Genomic DNA, 24,284 nt, shown 5'->3' with positions numbered 1-24,284 from the left:
TAGACATATTTTCGCATCTCTGTTGCATTGTCAGATCAGCAACATTAATTATTACATTATTGCCCAAAACATATCATCAACATAAACAACTGCCCAAAACATATCATCAACATAAACAACTGCCCAAAACATATCATCAACATAAACAACTGGCCAAAACATAACCTCAACATAAACAACTGCCCAAAACATATCCTCAACATAAACAACTGCCCAAAACATATCCTCAACATAAACTGCTCAAAACATATCCTCAACATAAACAACTGCCCAAAACATATCCTCAACATAAACTGCCCAAAACATATCATCAACATAAACAACTGCCCAAAACATATCCTCAACATAAACAACTGCTCAAAACATATCCTCAACATAAACAAGTGCTCAAAACATATCCTCAACATAAACAACTGCCCAAAACATATCCTCAACATAAACAACTGCCCAAAACATATCCTCAACATAAACAACTGCCCAAAACATATCATCAACATAAACAACTGCCCAAAACATATCCTCAACATAAACAACTGCCCAAAACATATCCTCAACATAAACAACTGCCCAAAACATATCCTCAACATAAACAACTGCCCAAAACATATCCTCAACATAAACAACTGCCCAAAACATATCCTCAACATAAACAACTGCCCAAAACATATCCTCAACATAAACAACTGCCCAAAACATATCCTCAACATAAACAACTGCCCAAAACATATCCTCAACATAAACAACTGCCCAAAACATATCCTCAACATAAACAACTGCCCAAAACATATCCTCAACATAAACAACTGCCCAAAACATATCCTCAACATAAACAACTGGCCAAAACATATCCTCAACATAAACAACTGGCCAAAACATATCCTCAACATAAACAACTGCCCAAAACATATCCTCAACATAAACAACTGCCCAAAACATATCATCAACATAAACAACTGCCCAAAACATATCCTCAACATAAACAACTGCCCAAAACATATCATCAACATAAACAACTGCCCAAAACATATCCTCAACATAAACAACTGCCCAAAACATATCCTCAACATAAACAACTGCCCAAAACATATCCTCAACATAAACAACTGCCCAAAACATATCCTCAACATAAACAACTGCCCAAAACATATCCTCAACATAAACAACTGGCCAAAACATATCCTCAACATAAACAACTGCCCAAAACATATCCTCAACATAAACAACTGCCCAAAACATATCCTCAACATAAACTGCTCAAAACATATCCTCAACATAAACAACTGCCCAAAACATATCCTCAACATAAACAACTGCCCAAAACATATCCTCAACATAAACAACTGCCCAAAACATATCCTCAACATAAACAACTGCCCAAAACATATCATCAACATAAACAACTGCCCAAAACATATCCTCAACATAAACAACTGCCCAAAACATATCCTCAACATAAACAACTGCCCAAAACATATCCTCAACATAAACAACTGCCCAAAACATATCCTCAACATAAACAACTGCCCAAAACATATCCTCAACATAAACAACTGCCCAAAACATATCATCAACATAAACAACTGCCCAAAACATATCCTCAACATAAACAACTGCCCAAAACATATCATCAACATAAACAACTGCCCAAAACATATCCTCAACATAAACAACTGCCCAAAACATATCCTCAACATAAACAACTGCCCAAAACATATCCTCAACATAAACAACTGCCCAAAACATATCCTCAACATAAACAACTGCCCAAAACATATCATCAACATAAACAACTGCCCAAAACATATCCTCAACATAAACAACTGCCCAAAACATATCCTCAACATAAACAACTGCCCAAAACATATCCTCAACATAAACAACTGCCCAAAACATATCATCAACATAAACAACTGCCCAAAACATATCATCAACATAAACAACTGCCCAAAACATATCCTCAACATAAACAACTGCCCAAAACATATCCTCAACATAAACAACTGCCCAAAACATATCATCAACATAAACAACTGCCCAAAACATATCCTCAACATAAACAACTGCCCAAAACATATCCTCAACATAAACAACTGCCCAAAACATATCCTCAACATAAACAACTGCCCAAAACATATCCTCAACATAAACAACTGCCCAAAACATATCCTCAACATAAACAACTGCCCAAAACATATCCTCAACATAAACAACTGCCCAAAACATATCCTCAACATAAACAACTGCCCAAAACATATCCTCAACATAAACAACTGCCCAAAACATATCCTCAACATAAACAACTGCTCAAAACATATCATCAACATAAACTGCCCAAAACATATCCTCAACATAAACAACTGCCCAAAACATATCCTCAACATAAACAACTGCCCAAAACATATCATCAACATAAACAACTGCCCAAAACATATCCTCAACATAAACAACTGCCCAAAACATATCATCAACATAAACAACTGCCCAAAACATATCCTCAACATAAACAACTGCCCAAAACATATCCTCAACATAAACAACTGCCCAAAACATATCCTCAACATAAACAACTGCCCAAAACATATCCTCAACATAAACAACTGCCCAAAACATATCCTCAACATAAACAACTGCCCAAAACATATCATCAACATAAACAACTGCCCAAAACATATCATCAACATAAACAACTGCCCAAAACATATCCTCAACATAAACAACTGCCCAAAACATATCCTCAACATAAACAACTGCCCAAAACATATCCTCAACATAAACAACTGCCCAAAACATATCCTCAACATAAACAACTGCCCAAAACATATCCTCAACATAAACAACTGCCCAAAACATATCCTCAACATAAACAACTGCCCAAAACATATCATCAAGACAAGGGTTAGTAGAATGAAATCTACATACATATGTGTGTGTGTGTGTGTGTGTGTGTGTGTGTGTGTGTGTGTGTGTGTGTGTGTGTATCAATGTGTGGACTTTGCAATGGAATATTTGATCTCTCTTCTCAACCGACATTCAAGAAAAGTCAAGATCTCCTGACTTATTTTGTAAGAAGTTTAAAATGTTTATAAACATTTTAATGTCCATGTATACCTGTAGCTCAATTAAAAATACATTTATTTACAGCAGAGGCATCATTGCCATGCTCACTGGAAACACCACTCCAAGGTGTGTAACAATTTCATTGATATTCATAAATTGAAAAGGTTTTTTATGCCACATGCAGTGTCAGATCTTCTCTTAAGAGAACCACAGGCCTCATCCGAGGAAGCAACAAAGAAGAAGCTTACATCTGTCTGTCACAAACATGCAAACACATTTCAGGAACTGAATCTATAATGTTTATTTTATTCTTAGACTACCGCACAAAAGTCTTGCAGAAGTTACAAGAGCTCTGCGAGAACCAGCAAGACATCCTCACACTGCAGAGAAGACTTTTAGCTGCTATGACTGTGCCAGGGGTCGAGACAGAGGAGGACATTCTTGAAAATGGACCTTGTCAAACGGTTGAAGAGCTTAACCAGTTTGACACATCATTAGAAAATAAAGAAACTAGGACAAAGATGGTAATAAATACAATAAATAAAATGCTCACTCAATGCATAATTGTCAGCTGTAGTATTGTTGCAGTGAGTTTAAAGGGATTGTAAGTTTAAGGATTAATTGTTATTTACTCACTTTGAGGTTTCTTTAAACCAGGTTTTGTTTTTATATATATATATATATATATATATATATATATATATATATATATATATATATATATATATATATATTTATTTAACATTAAGATATTTTGAAGTGTGCTGGTAACCAAACAGTTGCTGCTCCCCACTGCACTATAGAAAAAATATATACTATGGAAGTCAATGGGGATAAGAAACATTTGGTTACCAGCACACTTCAAAATATCTTCATGTAAAAAAAGATAAAAAAATATAAAAAAATAAATAATAAAAAAACACTTTTTTGGAATGTGTTTAAATAACAACATTGTTCATTAGTAGGTAAACTATCCCTTTAGGTCAATTTCTATATTTGTATAGTAAATAACTGTCATGTTTTTTTTGTTGCATTTTTTTTTTCAGGTTAACTACCTACGCTCCATTGGGGGTAACAATCCAGGGGCTGCAGTACGTAAAATGCTACGTAAAGTAGCAACAAATGAAGTTTTAAGTGCCTACAGCTTGAGGGGGAAGAAAGCAAAGCTACCTTTCCAGGACCTCAGGATTTGCTCTCTTGTAATAGGAAAGTTTAATTCCATAATCCTTTAAAAATATCGATTATCAATTAAAGTATTACAGGGCTTGACAATAACACTTGTAGGGCTGTTTCGAATGCCATTTTTTGAGCTTCGAAGCTTCGGTGGCAATCAATATCGAATATTCGAAGCTTCGGTGGCAATCAATATCGAATATTCGAAGCTTCGGTGGCAATCAATATCGAATATTCGAAGCTTCGGTGGCAATCAATATCGAATATTCGAAGCTTCGGTGGCAATCAATATCGAATATTCGAAGCTTCGGTGGCAATCAATATCGAATATTCGAAGCTTAGGTGGCAATCAATATCGAATATTCGAAGCTTAGGTGGCAATCAATATCGAATATTCGAAGCTTCGGTGGCAATCAATATCGAATATTCGAAGCTTAGGTGGCAATCAATATCGAATATTCGAAGCTTCGGTGGCAATCAATATCGAATATTCGAAGCTTCGGTGGCAATCAATATCGAATATTCGAAGCTTCGGTGGCAATCAATATCGAATATTCGAAGCTTAGGTGGCAATCAATATCGAATATTCGAAGCTTAGGTGGCAATCAATATCGAATATTCGAAGCTTCGGTGGGTGGGGCTAAATATATAATAATAGTGTCGGTTTGCATTTGTATCATCTTTCACGACTTCACGTTTCACTCTTCGGCATCGTAAATGTGTTGCGGCAGACCCAGTGGAGTGCAGTGTTGCATTTGGTGCAATATGATCAGGTGGCACACATTCTTTAAATATTAATAAACATTTAATAATCTTTTAAATAGAACAGTTTCCGGTACGCATTACAGGGGCAGGTTTATGCTCCGAAAACGGACCGTGCACAAGTGATACAAAACACAAAGTCTGTTGAGAGCAAGAACTTTAATAAGGTATTAATAACGAACCTTTCTTTAAAACAAATGAATCCCAAAACAGAAATTAAATTAGTAACACACAGTGATTTCAATGAACTGTAATAAATAAAGAACACGGTAGCATGCTTATAAACAGTTGAATAAGAATAAATGAATTGTTTTTAAAATGACACAAAATGTAAAATCTATTACAATTAGTTTTATTCTATATAAGGGATTTATTTTGTCTTATTCTGACTTTTTGTTAATTGAAATCTTTAAAATGCGCGATGCTTTTATTGAAAGCATGTTGCAGTGTTATTTTTTATTTATTATTATTATTTCAAGCATGAGTGAGAATGAGTCCGCTACGGAAGTCACATGTAAAAAAAAAAAAAAAAAATATTCGAATCTCAAAACTGAAAATCGAATGCCACCTCACCGAACGAATATTCGAATATTCGATTATTCTAGTACAGCCCTAAACACTTGTCTGGGACAAGTGGATTTTTTGAAGGGGCAAGTGAAAGAGATTTTTACTTCTCCGACGGACAAGTGCCTGACTAAAACGCCAATAACAAAAAATAACTAGCGAATCACCTAAATGCAAGAATGATTATGAATTAATTTAGTGTAAATGGCGATTAGTAGTGGATAATAATATATAATGAACTGACGATAACAAGGTCAAACTGTCTATTGACGCTCGTGCAGCCTCTCGAGGAGAAATCACACTTGAGCGCAGCTCACAGAGAAACCGCGGTAAACATTCAAAATGTGAAGTTTTTATATTTATAAGAGTTAAACATCATCACACAACCAAGAGTGCTGTTTTCCTGAATACCATCACGCCTGAAAATGACACTGATTTCATATGACCGTTCCATAAACAATTAATTAACATTCACTTACATTTACATTCAGTCAAGTCACATTTTAACTGAATGTTAAATTTAACTGAATAGATTTTCGATGCAATATTGAGTGTGTTCTATTTCAGCAGCGAAAATCATTCTCAGCAGAACCGTAACCCGTCTCACATCAACAAGTGTGTTACTGAACGATTCAGCGTTTGAATGAATCATTTTAATGAACGACTCAATGGCTGACTCATTAAGATGGCCACCTACTGGAGGTTTAGTTTCATGTTTAAACATACTTTCCAACATTTCTTATGTCTTATGTATTTTAATTTCAATGTATTGATCAAATTAAACAATATAAGATTTGAAAAAAATCCTTTATAAAAGGTAAAAATCTCACAAATGTGAAATTATTTAATAAAACAAAAATATCATAAATATGCAGATTTAAATATGTCAACGCTGACTGGACACTGGTGAGAATATTGCTTCATAATAAATTAAATTTACAACACACACACACACACAAAATTAAAAAAAATATTGAAAGCATTTTTTTTTACTCGGACAAGTGAATGACCGATTTACTTGTCCGAAGGACACGAACATGCTTAATGTCAAGCCCTGTATTACAATGCAAAGATGTTTTGTTGTATTATCAGATTATTTCATCTTATTTCTAGGAGCATTACAGAGGAATTTCAAGTCGCTCAAATCAATAGAAGTGGAGGACCTTATCTCGCTGGCACTGAAATTCGCCCCACACAGGAATTTAAAATGGTAAACGCACTAAATTTGTTAGGGTTTAGGGGGTAAATACAGACAGAACACCCAAATTGAAACAAGACATGCATAGGCATAAACAACAACAACAATAATAATAATAATAATAATTTGAGTTTTGAAAACAAATGAGTAAAAGTAAGACATTTACGTCGGCCTGACATTTCTTTTTAAATCAGCATTTTGATCAGGCTCTCCTATAGGTTCAGTTATTTCACTTTAAAGGCAATAACTGATCGCTATTACTTAACCTAAACATTGTAGCCTGATAAAATACTTTCCTTTTTCATTGATTTTCTCATCTCTTATTGAGATTTTTTTTTTGCTTTTTAAGGCAGATAAACGAGAATATAATTTTTTACATTTCTTAGTTATAATATGACTATTCTTTGTCATATTTACAGATGACTGTGGTGAAGATGCGGCTTTCGAGTGCAGAAATGCATAATTTAAATCAACGTTTGCTAAAAGTGTTTGAAAGTGGTAAAATAAATTTAAAAGCAGCTATTTTTATTTGAATGTATAGTTTAATAATATAATATAATTTGTAATATATATTTCTTTGAATCTATTAAATATTTTTAATGTGCACAATATATAAATCTAATAGTTATTGTTAAAAGTAGTGTTAAATGAAAATGTGTTTGTTTGTTGTTAATGTTTTGTTTAATAATAATGTTCTTGGACCTTTGCTCATGATTTTAATGTTCTATCAACAATTAAACAAGGAATTAACAAAAACATGGACTGTAGGCTGATTATTTATAAAGATTTACTGTTTTATTTTACAAAAAAAAACTAAAATGATGAATTGAGGTTAAGGGGACCTTAACCTTTGAGGTTAAGGGTTAAGAAAACCTTCCTGGCTAACCAAAAACAAACCATAAAAAGAACGTCCTGGGAACGTTAGGAAAACGTTAAAATAATGTTAGAATAACGTTAGAAAAACGTTAGAATAACATCAGAAAAGTGATAATATAATGTTCTGGGAACGTTAGAATAACGTTCTGGGAACCAAAAACTAACCTTCTGGAAACGTTAAGAAAACTTTCCTAGAAAACCAAAAACAAACCATAAAAAATAACATTCTGGGAACCAAAAATTGTTAGCTGGGATACAGGTAACGTTAAGCCTAATTATGCTGCGCATGTGCAAAAATTAAACAATTACAAGTATTTAAAGGGTTACTTCAGCGATTAGCATATGGCTTTGTATCAGTAGAAACCCTGGAGAATATTCAAATTATTGTGCTTTCCCCTCTCATATCTCCCTGAGACGAGAGATTTATGCATTTTATTTCTGGAAAAATTCCTCCTATGATGCAAAATGACGATATTTGCATCATAGGAGGAATGTTTGCCCAGAGGCTAAAGACTCCAGCCAGCAGAGGGAGCCATTTCCGCATGTTTTGAATCCGGCATTGGGGGATGGGAGATTACACTCAGCTGGCAGGGAGAGCTCAGCTTGCAGACAGGATCATTTAAACGGAGCTATGGTGAGCAATGTAAGTCTTTTAACTTCTCAAATTCATTTCTATGAAAGTTAAGCTTGCAAAGGCATGAACTGAAACGCGCCAGACTGAACTCGCGTTGTGAATGTATGCCGCGAGTGTAGTCGCGATTACCTCAGCTCTCATCACGAGCTCATTAGCTCATTTCTCTCTCACTCCTGCAGTTAGTGCTCAGTGCTGTGAGACTCGCGCGGTGACTCACTCATTATATTGAACAGACACGTTCAGTTTTTAATTGTAGTGTCTCTAACTCAGTCACAGTAATGAAGTTGTTGGCGTTGGGAATGGCCTCACAGGGCAGCGAAGCATTCTGGGAATTGTAGTCTTTCATCCCCATGGGACAAAAATACATTTTCTGTCTTTTCTCAGTCTAGAAGACACCAAATTCAAAAATAATTTCACATTTCTACTGCATTGATGGCCCAGTTTAAATACAGATTCATCTTCCCAGCGCTGAAGTACCCCTTTAATGTGCAAAAACAAGTGAAAAATGCTTATATTTGTATTAAAGTTATTAAACTGTATGATTGGTCTCCTCATTTGTTAGTCCCTTTGAATAAAAGCGTCTGCTAAATGATCAAATGTAAAAAAACAACTATTCTTGTTGTTTAACTATGTAATTTGGTAACTAAACCCTAAAGCTCATGGTTTGCATAGATAACGTTACACAACGATTTTGTGTGTGACAGTGAAAGCTGTGTGACACTGACAAAAAGCAAAAGTTAGAATAAATGTAACGTGATTTATTTACCGGTATGTTCCTTTTGTCATCATTGATAGTCTATTTTGTGCCAATTCACAGAGTTAATGTTTAAGTGAACTTGAGTTTGCAGATTGCTCTAATGTAGTTAAAATATAGCTAAAATATAAACTTCTATAATTTGCATTCATGTAACTGTAACATATATGAATCTAAATGATGTACAATATTACAATTTAGTAATAGAAAGTTACTGTACTTGAAGACCACGCAAGAAGAACAGGTTCAGCCACAGACTGTTTCATCCCTGGAGGACTGGTTCAGTTCTGAACGGGAAGTGTTGAAGAAGTTTATGTACTCTGAGTTGTAAGACTTTAACTAATGTTAAAAAATGACATTTGTAATGTGTAACGGTGGTGACCCCCAAACTACAATTCATAATTCAGTGTTCAATAAATTGTTTTTTTGTTTTTTTTAATCAACCTTATTCGGGCGCCAGGCAGGTATAGGCCTGCCAACAAAAACCCGGGTTTTGTTTTTCACGTTTTTACTTAAATGGGTTTACACCCAACAAACACAAACATCAAACTTAATTTGATAAATATAAACAATACAACACCTAAACAGAAAGACCAGAAGAACAATTGCAGACACCGCTACTTATTCTTTTTGTTCGTGGTTTGTATTTCAATCGGTGCAGATATGTCACAGTTCATTAACATGCAATAAATTCACATGTCCGTTTTAAACCCCAATTTGTCCTTGAAAACAACACTAACGGATTAGAAGGTCATAGAAAGGAAATAAAATCAAAACAAAATGAATACAAACAATAAACTCGATCAGTCTGTATATGTTTGGAATCGTGTGCGTGTATGTGTGTCGGAGAGTGAGCGCGTCTGTGATTGGGTGCGTGTATGTGTGCGTCGGAGAGAGAGCGTGTCTGTGCCAAGGTTATTTTCGTAAACGAAAACTGAAACTAAGACTAAAACTATTGGTCAAAAAACATTTTCGTAAACTGAAATAAAATTAAAAAATCTGAATAAATAAAAAACTAAAACTAAACGAAACTAACTACTCTTACTAAAAAACTAACTGAAATAAAATAATAATTAGCAAAAATAAATATTCGTTTTCGTTATTAATAAGCCCTATTTAACGTGGTGGAAAATCTGACTGTGGCGGTTGAGGGAGAGTCTGTATATCGCGCTACGGCGCGTGAAGTGATCTGAGGAGATTAATCGCTGTCCTGTGACGGACGCGTGCAGACAGGCAACACATCGCTAGTCTTAAACGGCAGTTCACAAAGATTCAATGCGTCCGTGGCAGTGAAAGGGGAAATAACACAAGGTAATGAGATGCACGTTGAACTTCTTTTAACTTAAGCTCACTGTTTTAGTAGGCCGTTTCTTACGCGACGAGAGACGCAGGCGCAAAAGTCAGCAACTATAGTAGCAAGTACTAGCCTACTGTCCGTTTGATATTTCATGTTTGCATAATATTGACAGGCTCAAAGGTGTTATCATAATCATTTACTACTAATAATATTATTATCTGTGTGGAGACATTTCCCCACAAAGTATGGAATACCAGGACACACACACACACAGGTTTGTTTCACTATATAAGTGAGGACATTGCATAGACTTCCATTGATTTTATATCAGGGTAATGATACTTTCTGTCCCCTAACTCAATCCCTATCCCTAAACCTCCCCATCCCAAGAACGTGCAAAACAATAGATTTAAATAAAAACATGTTTTGGCCGATTTATAAGCCTTTTTAACTAGTGAGCACATTTGACTGGTCCTCACTAGTTAAAAAGGCTTATAAATAATAATAGTTATCATAATATTTTACTAGATAAATGAGGACATTGGCCCCCTTTACAATTATAGCACAACACACACACACACACACACACAGCACAACACCGTGTGTTGGCTGTATTCAGATGACTTTAGCTGGTCTTACGCTGCTAGCCTACATTGTACTACTGAAGAAATTAAAATAAGCTTTTAATTGTTTAACAATATTTCATCTTTGTTATGAATGAGTTTGTCTGGAATTTATAATTTTTACTTTTATATTTTACGTTGCATTTATTTTGTTCTTTAAGATAGATCCTCTGAGTATTAGCCTATGCCAAAAATATCAAATACAATTTTTTAATATCAAAATATAATTTATTTCATTTTTAATCTCCAGATCGTTGTTTGTATAGGTCATAGTTTGACTCAAGCTTTTTTGCTCAAAGGTGAAGACCCAACTTTATGCATGTTTTGTAAGACCGTCCTGGGTTTAAACAATAATGCTCGTTTATCAAGTGATTTCACTTAAGGATGTTTAGTAAGATTAAACTCTGCACTTCATTATGGTAACTCTGCTAAACTATAATTACTAAAACTAAAACTGAAGCTAAATAAATAAAAACTAAATAGAAATGTATTTGCAAAATAAAAACTAAACTAAAACTAGCAAAACCATTTGTAAAACTAACTAAAACTAAACTGAAATTTGTAGCAAAATTGAAAACGATACTGAAATAAAAAACTAATTTCAAAAAGCAAAACTATAATAACCTTGGTCTGTGCTTGATTGTTTGGGGAAATGAAAAGTTTTTTAGTCACTGACCCAAGTGCAGCTGATCACAGGGCTTTCGAAGAGTGTTCAAGGACCGTAGTGGACTCAACGATGATCCTGGTTACGACCAACTTTCCCCTTTGGATGGCTTAGCGATGCTTATAACGTGAAGGTAACTTTGCGCTCGGTCACAAGCACGGTAGAGCAGATCTGGAAATGACAGGCCGACAGGAACACGAGCCACACTCCCCACGGTAGCGCACTCCACTTCTCTCCCACCACTCGCAACTCAACTGTGTTCACTTGTTGTGACGTCTCTTCCCCCCCCCCCCCTTCCGGTATGTGCGCTTCACCCTTACGCCCGTTTCACACATACTCCGTCTGCAGTGCGTGTGCGGTGCGTGTTGCGTTGCGTGTGCGTTGCAGGAGCCCCACACCCTGTAGTCCTTTCACATATGCTGCGTTTGCAGTCCGAAACTGATCCGCTGTTGCACACCACAAACACAGCATTTATTAATGATTTTTTTATTTAAAATCCAGAAGTTGTTACTGATCTTGGCTCATCAGAATTGCAATTCTCTTTGTTTAAACTTTCTGAGTAGATAGGTTAACGTAGGCTACAAGCCTACATTTAAACAAAAAAAATTCAATTCATTAATTCATATTTATATATTAATATACTTTAGATTTAGCTCACACAAAAGGCAAAACATTTAAACACAGGTTATAGCCTAAAATCATAAACATTTTAAATTAGAAACTTACAATAGTCTATTCAAAAACAGCCGACTCTCGTCTTTTCTTTCGCTTTTAACCCCTTTGAAAAGAAATCCTGTAGGTTAAAAATAACTTGGCATTTCACCTCCAAGAAAGTACGAGTGCTCTCCATTATGGCACATTTTTTACCTAAATGCCAGATAAGGTGTCGTTTTGTTGCTTTACTTGAGAAAAAAAGCCATGTGTTGACTTTGAAACAAGAGTATATTTTAAATGATATGCATCCGTGTTGAAATTACTAGATTTTCGCGTCAGTACATGTTTATTTTAATGCGAACAATGTTCTATCACTTTAATGCAGCAACGCAACGCAGCGCAGCAAAAAATACGCCGGCTTCACACTGCACGCGTAAGCAGGGCGTAGGCAGCGCTGAAGCAGCGCGTGTGTAAAGCAGTAGCAGCGCGCGCACTTTTTGCTTTCACACAGGCAGCGTTTGTCGCGCGCAGTTGTCACGCGCAGTTGTGTACAGAGTAGGCTACTCTATAGACGGTTTCATCGAACGCACGCGCGTTGCTACGGTTACGCGCCTGGCCCGAAGTTAACTTCCGGTCTGTGTCTGTTTGTATGGCGCACTACTCAGTAGAAATACATTTTGACGTACTATTCTTGGTTAACATGATATAAATATTAAAAATCAAGCAGAGAGCACATGACACACGTTTCCCAACATTAATCTTATATTATGAAACAAAGAAACATGTTATGCCGACGCATTGCATAATTGAAAGGCGAGTGCGCATGCATTTATATAGGCTACTGTGAACCCACCGGTAAAATGATGTAATTCGTTCAAATCCAGCTCAGACATGACATAAATCTGTAGCTTACTATACTTGTTGTAGCCATTAAACAATGTTTTTTTTCTTCATATTTATGTTTAAATATTATAATATTATTTTTAGATTTCATCTGATTATGATAGGCTATAAGTGCAAAGATGCGAGTGGGTCAGAAATGATTTTGGTGGTTATATTTAGTTTAATATTAAGTTTTGTTTTGTAAAAAGCCTTTCTTTCGTTTTGTACAAATTGTCTCTTAATTTTAATAAAGGGTTCTTCGGTTAATTGCATGTATTTAATTAATAAGAAATAAATAAGTAGAATAGGTCGCGGAAGCCATCGCTTTCATCATGAACTGAAGCGCGTCTCAAACTGAAACTCGGCAGGCTTGCCTCAGACAAGAGGAATATGTAGCCTAATATGTGTAGAAACGAAAAGATTTAAATAAGCACATGATCACGGCGATGGGCATGAGCGGGATGTTAAAGTTTAAGGGATTTTTTTTTTTTTTTACCTTCTACTGAATATGATCGGGTGCAAGCACATTTTAAACAGGTAGCACTTATTCACACACGTAATTTTGTGAATAAGTAATTTTGTCGTTTTCTCTAATGATTTCAAAAACATCTTGAGTGCTTAGGCTACCTGCTTGTATCAGTATACTGTTATATTATATTATATGATTTTGTCATTTCACACTGTGGCCAATTTAAATGTTACCAACTAAATGAGACATACTGAGTTTATAATTAAATTTATTAATTGCGTTTAATTATTGCATCTAAAGATTTTTCACGTGAATAAAGGCAAATAGATTTGCACACTTTGCTTATTCACTGGTCTAGTCTGTTAAACTTGTCAGAAGTTCTCGTTTCTAATCTGCCCTCGTGGTCTATTTTTTCTCTCATCAAAACCGAATACCATCAGTGGTTGTACATCAAGAGCAGGAACAGTTTTTGAGCGTTTTGTTTCGCGATCTGACCGGAACAAACAGAAAGTCTGCAACGGCGTAAAGCGTTAGATTAAAGCGCTCGTCTGTGTGAAGACTGCATGAACCGCGTTAGGTTAGTCCGTGAAGCAAGATGTTTTAAAAAAGTGGTAGGGACATGTCCCACCCGCGAATTACGCCTATGAGTTAAAAAAATTGGTTGATTGACGCCAGTCGGACGTTCATGGTTTTTTTTCCCGTCTATTTGAAAGTTCGGCTAATAAACATGTTGCATATACGGATTATGTCATTTTTTTTTTAAAAGTTACATAAACTGCTTTCAGGAGTTTTTGACCGGCATATCATCAAAATGTCCGGAAAACGAAACCTCTGCCGGTCACTTTGACCGGCACCATTTTTTTCTAGCGGAAACTCTGGGATCAACGTGACGGTGAGTAATGAATGACAGGATTTTCAGTTTTGGGTGACCTACCCTTTAAGTGGGGCGTTTTCCCACTCTATATTAAAGACATAAATGGGAGATTATTTATAATAAACATGCTGAAACAAAAAAAAAATCTATACATTAAGATAATGGTGCACAATCAAAATTAAAGATACTAACGCATAAGAAAGATAACGCATCCTATGGTGTTATTGATGTCTACCGGAAGTTAAGTTTGGGCCACAAAAGCGCGCATGCGCAGTAGCGTTTGTTTATGTTGTTACCGTTGAAACCGTCTATAATGGATAAGTTTGCATTTCTCTTTAATGTATTTGAAATGGAAATAAAGCAAAGATTCAGATTTATCATGAAGCATTTACCATTATTTTTAAAAAATCGTTTCACTTGTTTCTGATGTTTTTTTTTTATTTCGTTTAGTGCGAGTTTTTGATAGAAGAAAGGCCATCGCACTATATGTCCATGAAAAGCACACTGCTAAAAAGAGAAACTTCAGGAAATCGTCTTGAAATATTGGATAGGCATCAAATTTACATGCATTACCCATCATAAACCTCTTAAAGATAATTCATAAATCACTGTAATAACTAAGAGGAAACTTCTTAATGATTTATCGAATAATTAATAACTAAATGAGCAAATTATCTAACAACGTTTTTTAAAAAATGACAAAATAACGCACATCATAGTCTATCTACATGTCTATACTGTTTGTGTGCTATATTAATGTGTGTATATTCTATTTACCTATCCATATTTAGTTGTTCGTTCGTGAGACAATGAAAGATTGTCAAAAACACTTAAAAATGACGTACCATCAGCACCAAGAGCCGCTCACGCTCACCAACTTCCTCCCATGCTTTCATTCACTTGCAAGTCTTTATAAAGCTAATTGTGTGGCTCATAGAGAACTGTGTGCTTCTCAACCTCCACGATGAGACGAGTGTCATCCATTGCTGTCTGTCCAGGTGCACTCTGAAGAACACTGCCTGTGACACCACCTGCTTTTTGTTTATCGTTTCTGTTATGCCAGCATATAGTTATAATATATACATAATTTAATTCATATTTAATTTAAGCTAAACTGGCATACATTATTTAAAATTAGTTTTGTAGTTCAGGCAAAAACTTATGGCAGTGACTTCGGTTTTTGTGTAGAACTTTTTTTTTTCCACAGCGCCGGATGTCATATGGTGACTGAGAAACACACGGAACACTTCACTAAATTATTTCATGGTTAAATGTGTTATTTTTCATGTTAACCAGGTTAATTTTGATCAGAACAATGTACTGTGGCTTTAATTCATCGTGAGCAGCGCGTCAAAAATAGACCTGGCGCCGAAACGATCGCGGCACTGCCGCTTCTGCTCTGCTCCTGCTACGCGCCGCTGCGCTGCCTCTGCTGCCGGTGTGAATGCACTCATCTGTTAACATGAGCGCCGAAAAAAATACGCGCTGCTTACGCCCTGCTTACGCGTGCAGTGTGAAGCCGGCGGTAGACTCGGTACGAAAACGATCCGTGCACTGCTGCAGACGCAACGCTCCTGGAACGGACTGACGGACAGCATCCGCGTGCAGTGTGAAAGCTGTCATTCGTTAACATGGGTACGGAAAAAAACACGCACCGCACACGCACTGCAGACGGAGTATGTGTGAAACGGGCGTTATACTCACATCCGTCCTTAATTAATACGCACACCTTTCGTGCAACAAAAGTGAAAGTAAGTGGCATCCAGACTTTTCAGTTCTGCCACAAATGTATTAAGTAACATGAACTAACAATGAGCAATACATTATTACAGTATTTATTAAACTTTGTTAATTTTTAACGTTTAGTTCACCCAAAAATGTAAGTTCTTAAAATGACCCTCATGTCGTTCCAAACCCATAAGACGTTCATTTATTTTCAGAACACAACAAATAAAGCTTTAATATGTGTACTATAATTACTATGTGAAATAAGTTAATATAGTAATTGATATAGATACTGATATAGATATCCATATTTATAACCTTATTGACTAAAATAACCAGCTCATGGCAGACGACTTGCGACCAGAGAGTGACCTGAGTGATGTGATGTAGGAGTAGCGTAAGCTTCGACGTCTCTCTGGGCAACAAAATCAAGAGCTTCTCTTTTATCGAATCCTCTTTAAATTCAAATTTGTGACCAGTGTTTTGTTTTCCTCTATTCTCTGCATAACCGCATTCATCAATACATCATGCTTCAGGTCAAAGGTCACTCTTTTGGCGTAAGTAGACACGCACAGTTGACTGCCGGAAGATAGATATTTTAGTCTAAAGTCAAACATATGGATATTTTTCTAATAAAAAATGCACAGCTTCTCTTCAGAAGGCCTTTATTAAAAGATTTTTTAAAATGTCCTGATAATTTACTCACCCCCATGTCATCCAAGATGTTCATGTCTTTCTTTCTTCAGTCAAAAAGAAATTAAGTTTTTTGAAGAAAATATTCCAGGATTTTTCATCATATAATGGTTTTCAGTTGCAACCAAAATACTGAAGGTCCAAATCAATGCAGTTCCGCCTTCGTGTTTACAAAGCACTCATGTGAAGACTAATACAAACGCCCTCTAGCCAATAAAAATAATATAAAACAACGATATTGGAGGATTTTGAAGTTGAAAATTGAGTGTTTTTGTTAAAGGGTGTTTGTATTGGTCTACACACCAGCGCTTTGTAAACCCGAGGGCGGGACTTCTGCTTACGTCTATGTGACCATTTACACGTGATTACGTCATTCTTGGCACCGCAGAGCTGAGCAAGTTGACAATTAAGGTTGAAGAGTATATTCATTTTTTTAAATGACTGATCGTTTGACTAGATAAGACCCTATTCCTCATCTGGGATCACGCAGAGGTTATGAAGCCCTTTGAAACGGCGTTGATTTGGACCTTCAACATTTTGGTTGTTACTGAAAAGCATTATATGATGAACAATCCTGAAATGCTTTCTTCAAGAAACGTAATTTCTTTTCCACTGAAGAAATAAAGACATGAACATCTTGGATGAGATGGGGGTGAGTAAATGATCAGTCAATTTTCATTTTGGGGTGAACTAATCCGTTCTTTATCTTTAATTGATGGCCATTACACTGTGTTCAGTGTATTTTGTTGTTGTTTTTTGGGTTTAGTTTTTTTCCTGAGCAAAGTTCAGTTTGCTATCAAGTTGGAATTGTAAATTACTCATGTGGAGTATAATTTGAGTATTTCATTTTGTGTTGAAATAAAAGTGTTTCCATCACACATTTGTGTATGTCATTGATTGAAATCATATATGGTTAGTATATGCAGAGATGTTGTAATATTGACTGAAATCATGTATGATTATTATATGTAGTTTATATGTATATTATATAAACTTGAAGAGCTAACAGACCATTTCCCTATTTAAAAAAAAATGAAATCTGTATAAAAAGCATATAAACAAATGACACAAAATATAAATAAATCCTATATGACTTTAATTTGACTAGCATATGATTCAGTATAAGAACTTTATATGATTTGTATATGAATATCAGGTATTTTCTACTAATACCATATACCATTGCATACAGTTTACATGTAAAACTCATATAAGATTTTTGCAGGATTCATACATGGCCCAAAAGTTTTCTGTGTGTTTTTTAGTATGAAATGGGCCATAAACGGTCTGATTTTGTGTATGACATATATGGGATTTACGTTAAACATATAAGATAATTCTGACTGATTTAAGTAAGGAACCTATATGGTCGCTATATATGAACCATATAGGTTTTTTTCATATGGGTGGTCAGCAAAACTCCGAACACATCTTCCCTTTTTAAGAATGACTTCAGAGCCGTTCTTTGTTCTTTTCTCAGAGAAAAGCTTAACTCCAAGTCTTCCAGAGTCGCGGTCAAAGCTGATTCGAAAGACCGCCATTCGCCAGTTTCTGTGTTTACTAGAAGCACGCAAACGTAACTCTGCCGTAGGTCATTATGGCCCCGCCTACCGATTGGCCCGACAAGAGTTTGGTGTTTACAGCCCAGAAGGGTATTGAGAGTTGCTTGACGATACTCACGGGCAGATTAGATTTGCTGCCGCTAGGGTGCATCTAGATTTCTAGGCTAAGGGGTCTTAGAAGTCCTCCATTGCAGAAATGTGTAATGCAAGGGTGCACGTGACCTCAACGAAAATGGCTGCATAGTGTGAGACCTCTCTACAACTTCTGACATAAACTATCTCTAACTTTTACAAACCTGATCTTTTAACTCTGTCTGGATTATGTCTAAGCCCTTCTTAAATTCTCTCAATTTTTTTTAAAAATCACATAAAACAAGAACTCGAAGTGCGAAAACAGCACTGTCTACCGACAGCGTGGACGCTAGCAGCATGGCAGAGATGGCCAAAGAGCTAAGCGAGCTAAAAGCGCTGCGCTCAAAATTTGGATCAAAGCTAGACAGCATAAACAAAACCGACTGGGCATAATGGCAAGCTCCATCTCAGCTTTGGAGAGTAAATTTACTTTTATTAAGCAAGATATGTCAGCTAATGAAAAACGCATAGACGAAACCCAGACCCGTTTTGCTGCAATGGAACAGAGTGGTGCTCATTCGTTTCAAGATAAGGAGCTTGTTTTGAGCTCCACGAGACATTGAGATATCATCCAGGATGGATCCAAACTGTTCTTTGCCCAGGATCTTTCAGCAGAAACGATGCAAGTTCAATGATGTTAAAGGTGCCCTTGAATGAAAAATTGAATTAACCTTGCCATAGTGAAATTATAAGAGTTCAGTACATGGACATCACATACTGTGAGTCTCAAACACCATTGCCTCCTACTTCTCGTGAATGTATGTAAATCTCGTATGTAAATCTTGTGAATCAAAAACACGTACGAGGACTTTATGTCAACAGTCATGGTTGAGGTTTATTATAATCGGATACCACAACAATTTATTTCAAAATTGTTCGTTTGTTCGGCCCATTTTAAGCAAGCTTCTCTCAGCGTCCCTTTTCTTAAACTGAAGAAAAGGGGCAACTGTAATCTTGCTAGCAGTAAGTAGTGATTTATCCACTTATTGACTAGCTGTTTAAACAATTGATTAATGATTAAATTGAAAGTTTCTTAGAGAGACCGCATTGTCTAGATGACGCAAGATGCTAGTACAGTAACAATAGGAAACTCCAAGTACCATACAAAACTAAATAGTGTGTCTAATGACAAAGGGAAATATTATTTTGTATTACAAACGTAGATACGTTGCTTACAGATCGTTCACTCGATCCTTCTAGCAAACGTCACCTTTTCCACCATAAGTTAAAATGACAGTCATTTGACAAGTCTATTCATTTTGTAAAAATATAAGTTATATATTTATATATTTGAGAACTGAAGTAACGTTAGGCCTATGATGTTTTCACGTGCTTGTGAGTACATCACAGTCACTGTGTAGCCTACATTATGATCATGATTTTAATTAAAGGTAGCCGTGTGTGACATGTATAAATAATTTTGAAAAATAAATAAATATAGTTTATATTTATGAATGTAAGCATGTGTAGCCTACTTAGTTCACGTGAAAAGAAAGAGATAGAAAAGAGAGAAGCTAGAATCAGTAAACACACATTAATTGATACTGACAAAATTAGCAGGGTTTGGGATTAATTAAAATCATGTCGGTTGAAGAGCAATTTTTATTATAAAACAAATATAATTTATTCCTTACTGAATTGGGCGATGTTTGAGTTTTCTTTATTATGTTGGCTTGAGAGCCACCATATAGGCCTATTTAAACATTATTATTATTATTTATTATTATTATGAGAACTTTAATGCTTCACCAAACTCAGCTCAGACCTTCAGAATGGTCTGACTCACTTATATCTTTTCTAAATGATCAGATTTACTTCTGCAGTTAATGTTAACTTTTTATATTTTCTTTACCAAGCTGTTGTTGAAGAACCTGTGTTCAACTCATGCTGCAGGAGTGTGTTGGGGTGCAAGGTCTGTATAGACCAATGTATAGAGAACTGAAGACAGTGCCCTAAATGCAGATCTGAAGATGTTGTCATCAACAAACACCACTTTAATATACAGCCCATAGACGTCACAACCAATGTCATACTTGTAAGTAGGAGGAAAGTGAATAGATGTTTCATGAAACCCTTTAAATATGGAACCTTCCTTCATTACTTTCAACAGCTGGTCATGTTGTAATAGTGGGCTCATATCTGCACCTACATTCTGATTCAAAACGGCCTCCACCTATCCTCTGGCTTTATTCAGGCGGAAGTTAAAATCTCCAAACCAGAAGACTTCATCAAAACGGGTTGTGACATCACAGGTGGTGGAGCGGTAAGGGTTGGTATCAGGAAGGTTTCTAGGAAGAGCCAAAGCTTCTATGATCTTGTTATAGTCTAAGATCCTCTCATAAACTTTAGAATCTCCAGAGGTAAAATGGGATGTAATAAAAAGGAAGGATGTCCCAAAAAAAGTGAAGCCGATACCCACAGCTCCTTTAGTCTTAATCTGAGATATAATTCGGGTTGTGACAGTAGCATGTTCCACCTCTGAACAGAACCATATGAGGTCTCGTCTGACAAATATAGTGAGATAGAGAACTCTATGGGAAGCTGCTTACAGCACCACATAATACGGCCCAAGAGTTTCCTGCAGGCGGATCTCCCATTCCCTCCTATCTGGACAACCTTCCTGAACTTCTATAACGTAGACATCCTGTGCAAAGTCTGTGTCGGTTGGGAGCAGAAGATCATCTAAGTTGTATGGAAGCCCCTTCTCTCCCTGCATGTTCCATGTGGAGATGTAGATGCCAAGTCGTCTCTCTGGGAAGTAGCGGTCTAGCTTTTCTGCCCCCAGCAAGGCACCGTTACCCAAAACACTGCCCTCCAGAAAGCTCCTGTTCCTTACATCCCGGGGTCTGATGGGGTTCAGAACACTACAGGTGGACTTCATGGAATGGACAGAGGCATTGTCTGACACCATGGTGTCCAACAGCCGGCTATCGCTTAGATTTCTCTGAAGCCTCTCCGACCGCCCCCTTCTCCCTACCACACTGTAATCCAAACAATCCCTGTCAATCTGATTAGTTGTTCTTAAGGATGTGGAGGCTGTTCTGTTCTCCAGAGGAGGATATGTGCCAGTGAGCTGCAGTGGGGACAGAATAATTCTGGACGGTTTCATTCGCTCTTTATTCGGATCAAAATGCTCACAGGGGGACACATCGTTCTCGGAGAAGCTCCCGGTCCTAATCATGAACGGCGGTGTCTCCATGGGTGGAAGATCAAGAGGAAGTCCAGATGCAAGGCCCTGGCCATTCACTGAGGTGGTGTCTTTAAGTGAATCGGTAGAAGAGCCCGTCTCACCCGGGTCCGTGAGACTCTCCTGGCTGTTCCTCAATCTTCTCCCCCTCACCTTCTCATCAAATGATTTACCCTCCATGCCCAATCCCACAGGCTTCGGAAGAGAGGGAGGTCGAGGCTGATATGGACTAAGCTTGGCTTCTTTGTTTTGCTCATCCTGAAGCAGAGTGGTAACATCATATGGCTTCTTGATGTCTTCAAGCGCCTCCTTGTTGCACTTCTCTTTTCTCAGGTCTACACGTAGAACACTAATATCTGTTTTACAAGATGATTCCGTCTCTCATCCGGATTTGTGCCTTCAGGCGGGTGTGTTACATAGTTATCATAGCTATCATAATCCGGTGTTCTGTATTTTGCGTACGTGAGTTTTTGTTGTAGATGGCTATTGCTGCACGTTTAGCTAGAATGCCATACAAAACCAACCCATTGGGCCACTGAATCCGCATTAACGACAACAGTTGGGGCAACAGCCTTAGTCCTAATGGGTTGTTATCATAGCTATCAAAATCCAGTATTCGGTATTTTGCGTACGTGAGTTTTTGTTGTAGGTGGCTATTGTAGATGGCTATAAAAAAAAAATAATAATAATAAATTGTGTACTGTGCTAATTAATTGAGACTTCTTACAGCTCTTACAGGTTGTTGGCCTTGTTTTTTTCGTTGCATCTATTGCTCTCCCCTTTTTTGTAAGTTGCTTTGGATAAAAGCGTCTGCTAAATGATGACTCGAGTTCTGTGGGGTTAAACGGGACGATGCTGTCTCCATACTCACTCATCCTTTTGGCAAACTTGGTTTTAGATGCAAGAAAGCCCCATGGTACTCAATATCTATATTGATATCTATTATGGGTGTAACGATTTGTTTTAACGATTCGATTCGGTTGAAATAAAAAAGTCACACTGATTAAAATTTTTGGCTAAAAAGTTACTAAATTGATTTCAAGTCACTGAATCGTTTCGGATCATATCGTTCTAAATGAACCAATATCCTCCTTAAATCGTATCGACAACCTCAAATCGCGATACGAATCGAATCGTTGTTAAACGAATCGTTACACCCATAATATCTATATTCATTAATAGATAGTTGAGAGTTAAAAAACATGAAAAAAGCAGTTAAAATCTGCAAAGCAAATAATTGATCATATTAATATTTCATATTAATATTAGATTTGATAATAATTCAGTTTTGTTAGCAATCAAAAAAGTTATAAAAATTGTGTCAATGCTTTTTGAGCTTACATATATTTGAGAGAAATACAACTATGCATTAACTTATTTCCATTGGTATCCTTGATTTTAGAGTCATTCTCATGACTGACAACAATAATGATTATTATTATTGGCATGTATCATCTCACTAAAGCACAAAAAAATTAAATTAAAAATAAAATGTCCAATGGCTAGTGATTATACTCCTGTGCAAATGTATATTCAAACGACCTAACCCTAACTTTAACGATACAGTCTTATACCGATAGATTACAATTAATAATACTCCATCTAATCTCCATGTCTTTCATTAACCCCAGAGAAATATAAGTTAAAATAGTGTTTATCCACATGTGTCAAACAATTAATTTCTAAAACTATTCTCAACAGTTTCTTTTTTACTTTTGTAACATTGCCATCCATATACTGGATAAACCGGTCATCCATAAATGACACGCATACTCAAGATGACTAGCATATCTAGCTATAAATGTAATTCTAGAATTAATATATTTACACTACTAAACCAAGCATTCAACATCTGGCCAATGTTCTGTTTACAAGAACAACAACCAAAAAAGCTTCCAACTTGAAAATCATCTTGTTTGTTGAGTCTAGATCAATGTGAATGGATCAGTATGGATCTATCAGTATTTTATGAAGAAGTATTCACTTACCCTGAATAATGATGATGTAGATGTTTCTTTTTCCTCTACCGAACTTGTGACTAGAGCAGAAGTTGTTTTGAAACTCCTAACAAAATCAAATGTATTTCACAGAAGTTACAAAAAATATAAACAAGTTAGTTTCTCTCAACAAGACATTAAAGTAAATTCAGAATTCCTTTGGCCGTCTTATCTGCTGGCCTCTTCCCAGGCTTCCTCCCTGACCATTTACTCCCTGAAGATTTTAAAAGAAGCTCCTCTTCCTGCCCCGGGGTCCAAGAGCGTAGTTTTGGTTTGAGCATTATGGGGGTTGAAACATAAACCGTTTTGCAGGATCCCATGGCATACTTCCTCATGAGATTTATTCATTTGTTTTTTGAATTTTCCTAAATGGTCTTTTGTGGTATCATCATACATAACTGCAATAAAGTAATAGCCTAGTTAACAATTACTTGTTTTACATTAGATATTTGTGTTTTATTTAAGCACCTAAAAACTTACAATTTTAACAGAATTGTATTAACTAAA

At 36.2% G+C, this 24,284-nt stretch overlaps 2 protein-coding genes across 6 annotated transcripts in view; both read right to left on the bottom strand.

The window, feature by feature from the left end:
• LOC137047351 (NACHT, LRR and PYD domains-containing protein 12-like) overlaps positions 1-23,949 on the bottom strand; it is a 97,274-nt gene extending 73,325 nt beyond the window's left edge. For 3 of the 5 annotated variants that reach the window (XM_067424975.1, XM_067424966.1, XM_067424993.1), the window contains exon 1: positions 11,615-11,834. The gene's annotated coding sequence lies outside the window, so the exon portion shown is untranslated. Of the gene's footprint in view, positions 1-11,614; positions 11,835-23,768 lie in introns of those variants that run through there. The other 2 variants (XM_067424984.1, XM_067425003.1) reach the window with 1 other exon arrangement.
• LOC137047668 (phosphatidylinositol polyphosphate 5-phosphatase type IV-like) lies at positions 20,607-21,974 on the bottom strand. The gene has a single exon (XM_067425492.1). The coding sequence runs from the start codon at positions 21,958-21,960 to the stop codon at positions 21,139-21,141; it is 822 nt and encodes a 273-aa protein (XP_067281593.1). The 5' UTR covers positions 21,961-21,974; the 3' UTR covers positions 20,607-21,138.
• Positions 23,950-24,284: the final 335 nt, after the last annotated feature.

Source organism: Pseudorasbora parva, chromosome 2, assembly GCF_024679245.1.
Source record: "Pseudorasbora parva isolate DD20220531a chromosome 2, ASM2467924v1, whole genome shotgun sequence".
Taxonomy (NCBI): domain Eukaryota; kingdom Metazoa; phylum Chordata; class Actinopteri; order Cypriniformes; family Gobionidae; genus Pseudorasbora; species Pseudorasbora parva.
This window is presented reverse-complemented; position numbering and strand designations above follow the sequence as displayed.

Coding starts and splice junctions, on each gene's coding strand:
- LOC137047668 (XM_067425492.1), bottom strand. CDS start 21,960: ATGGAGGGTAAATCATTTGATGAGAAGGTGAGGGGGAGAAGATTGAGG.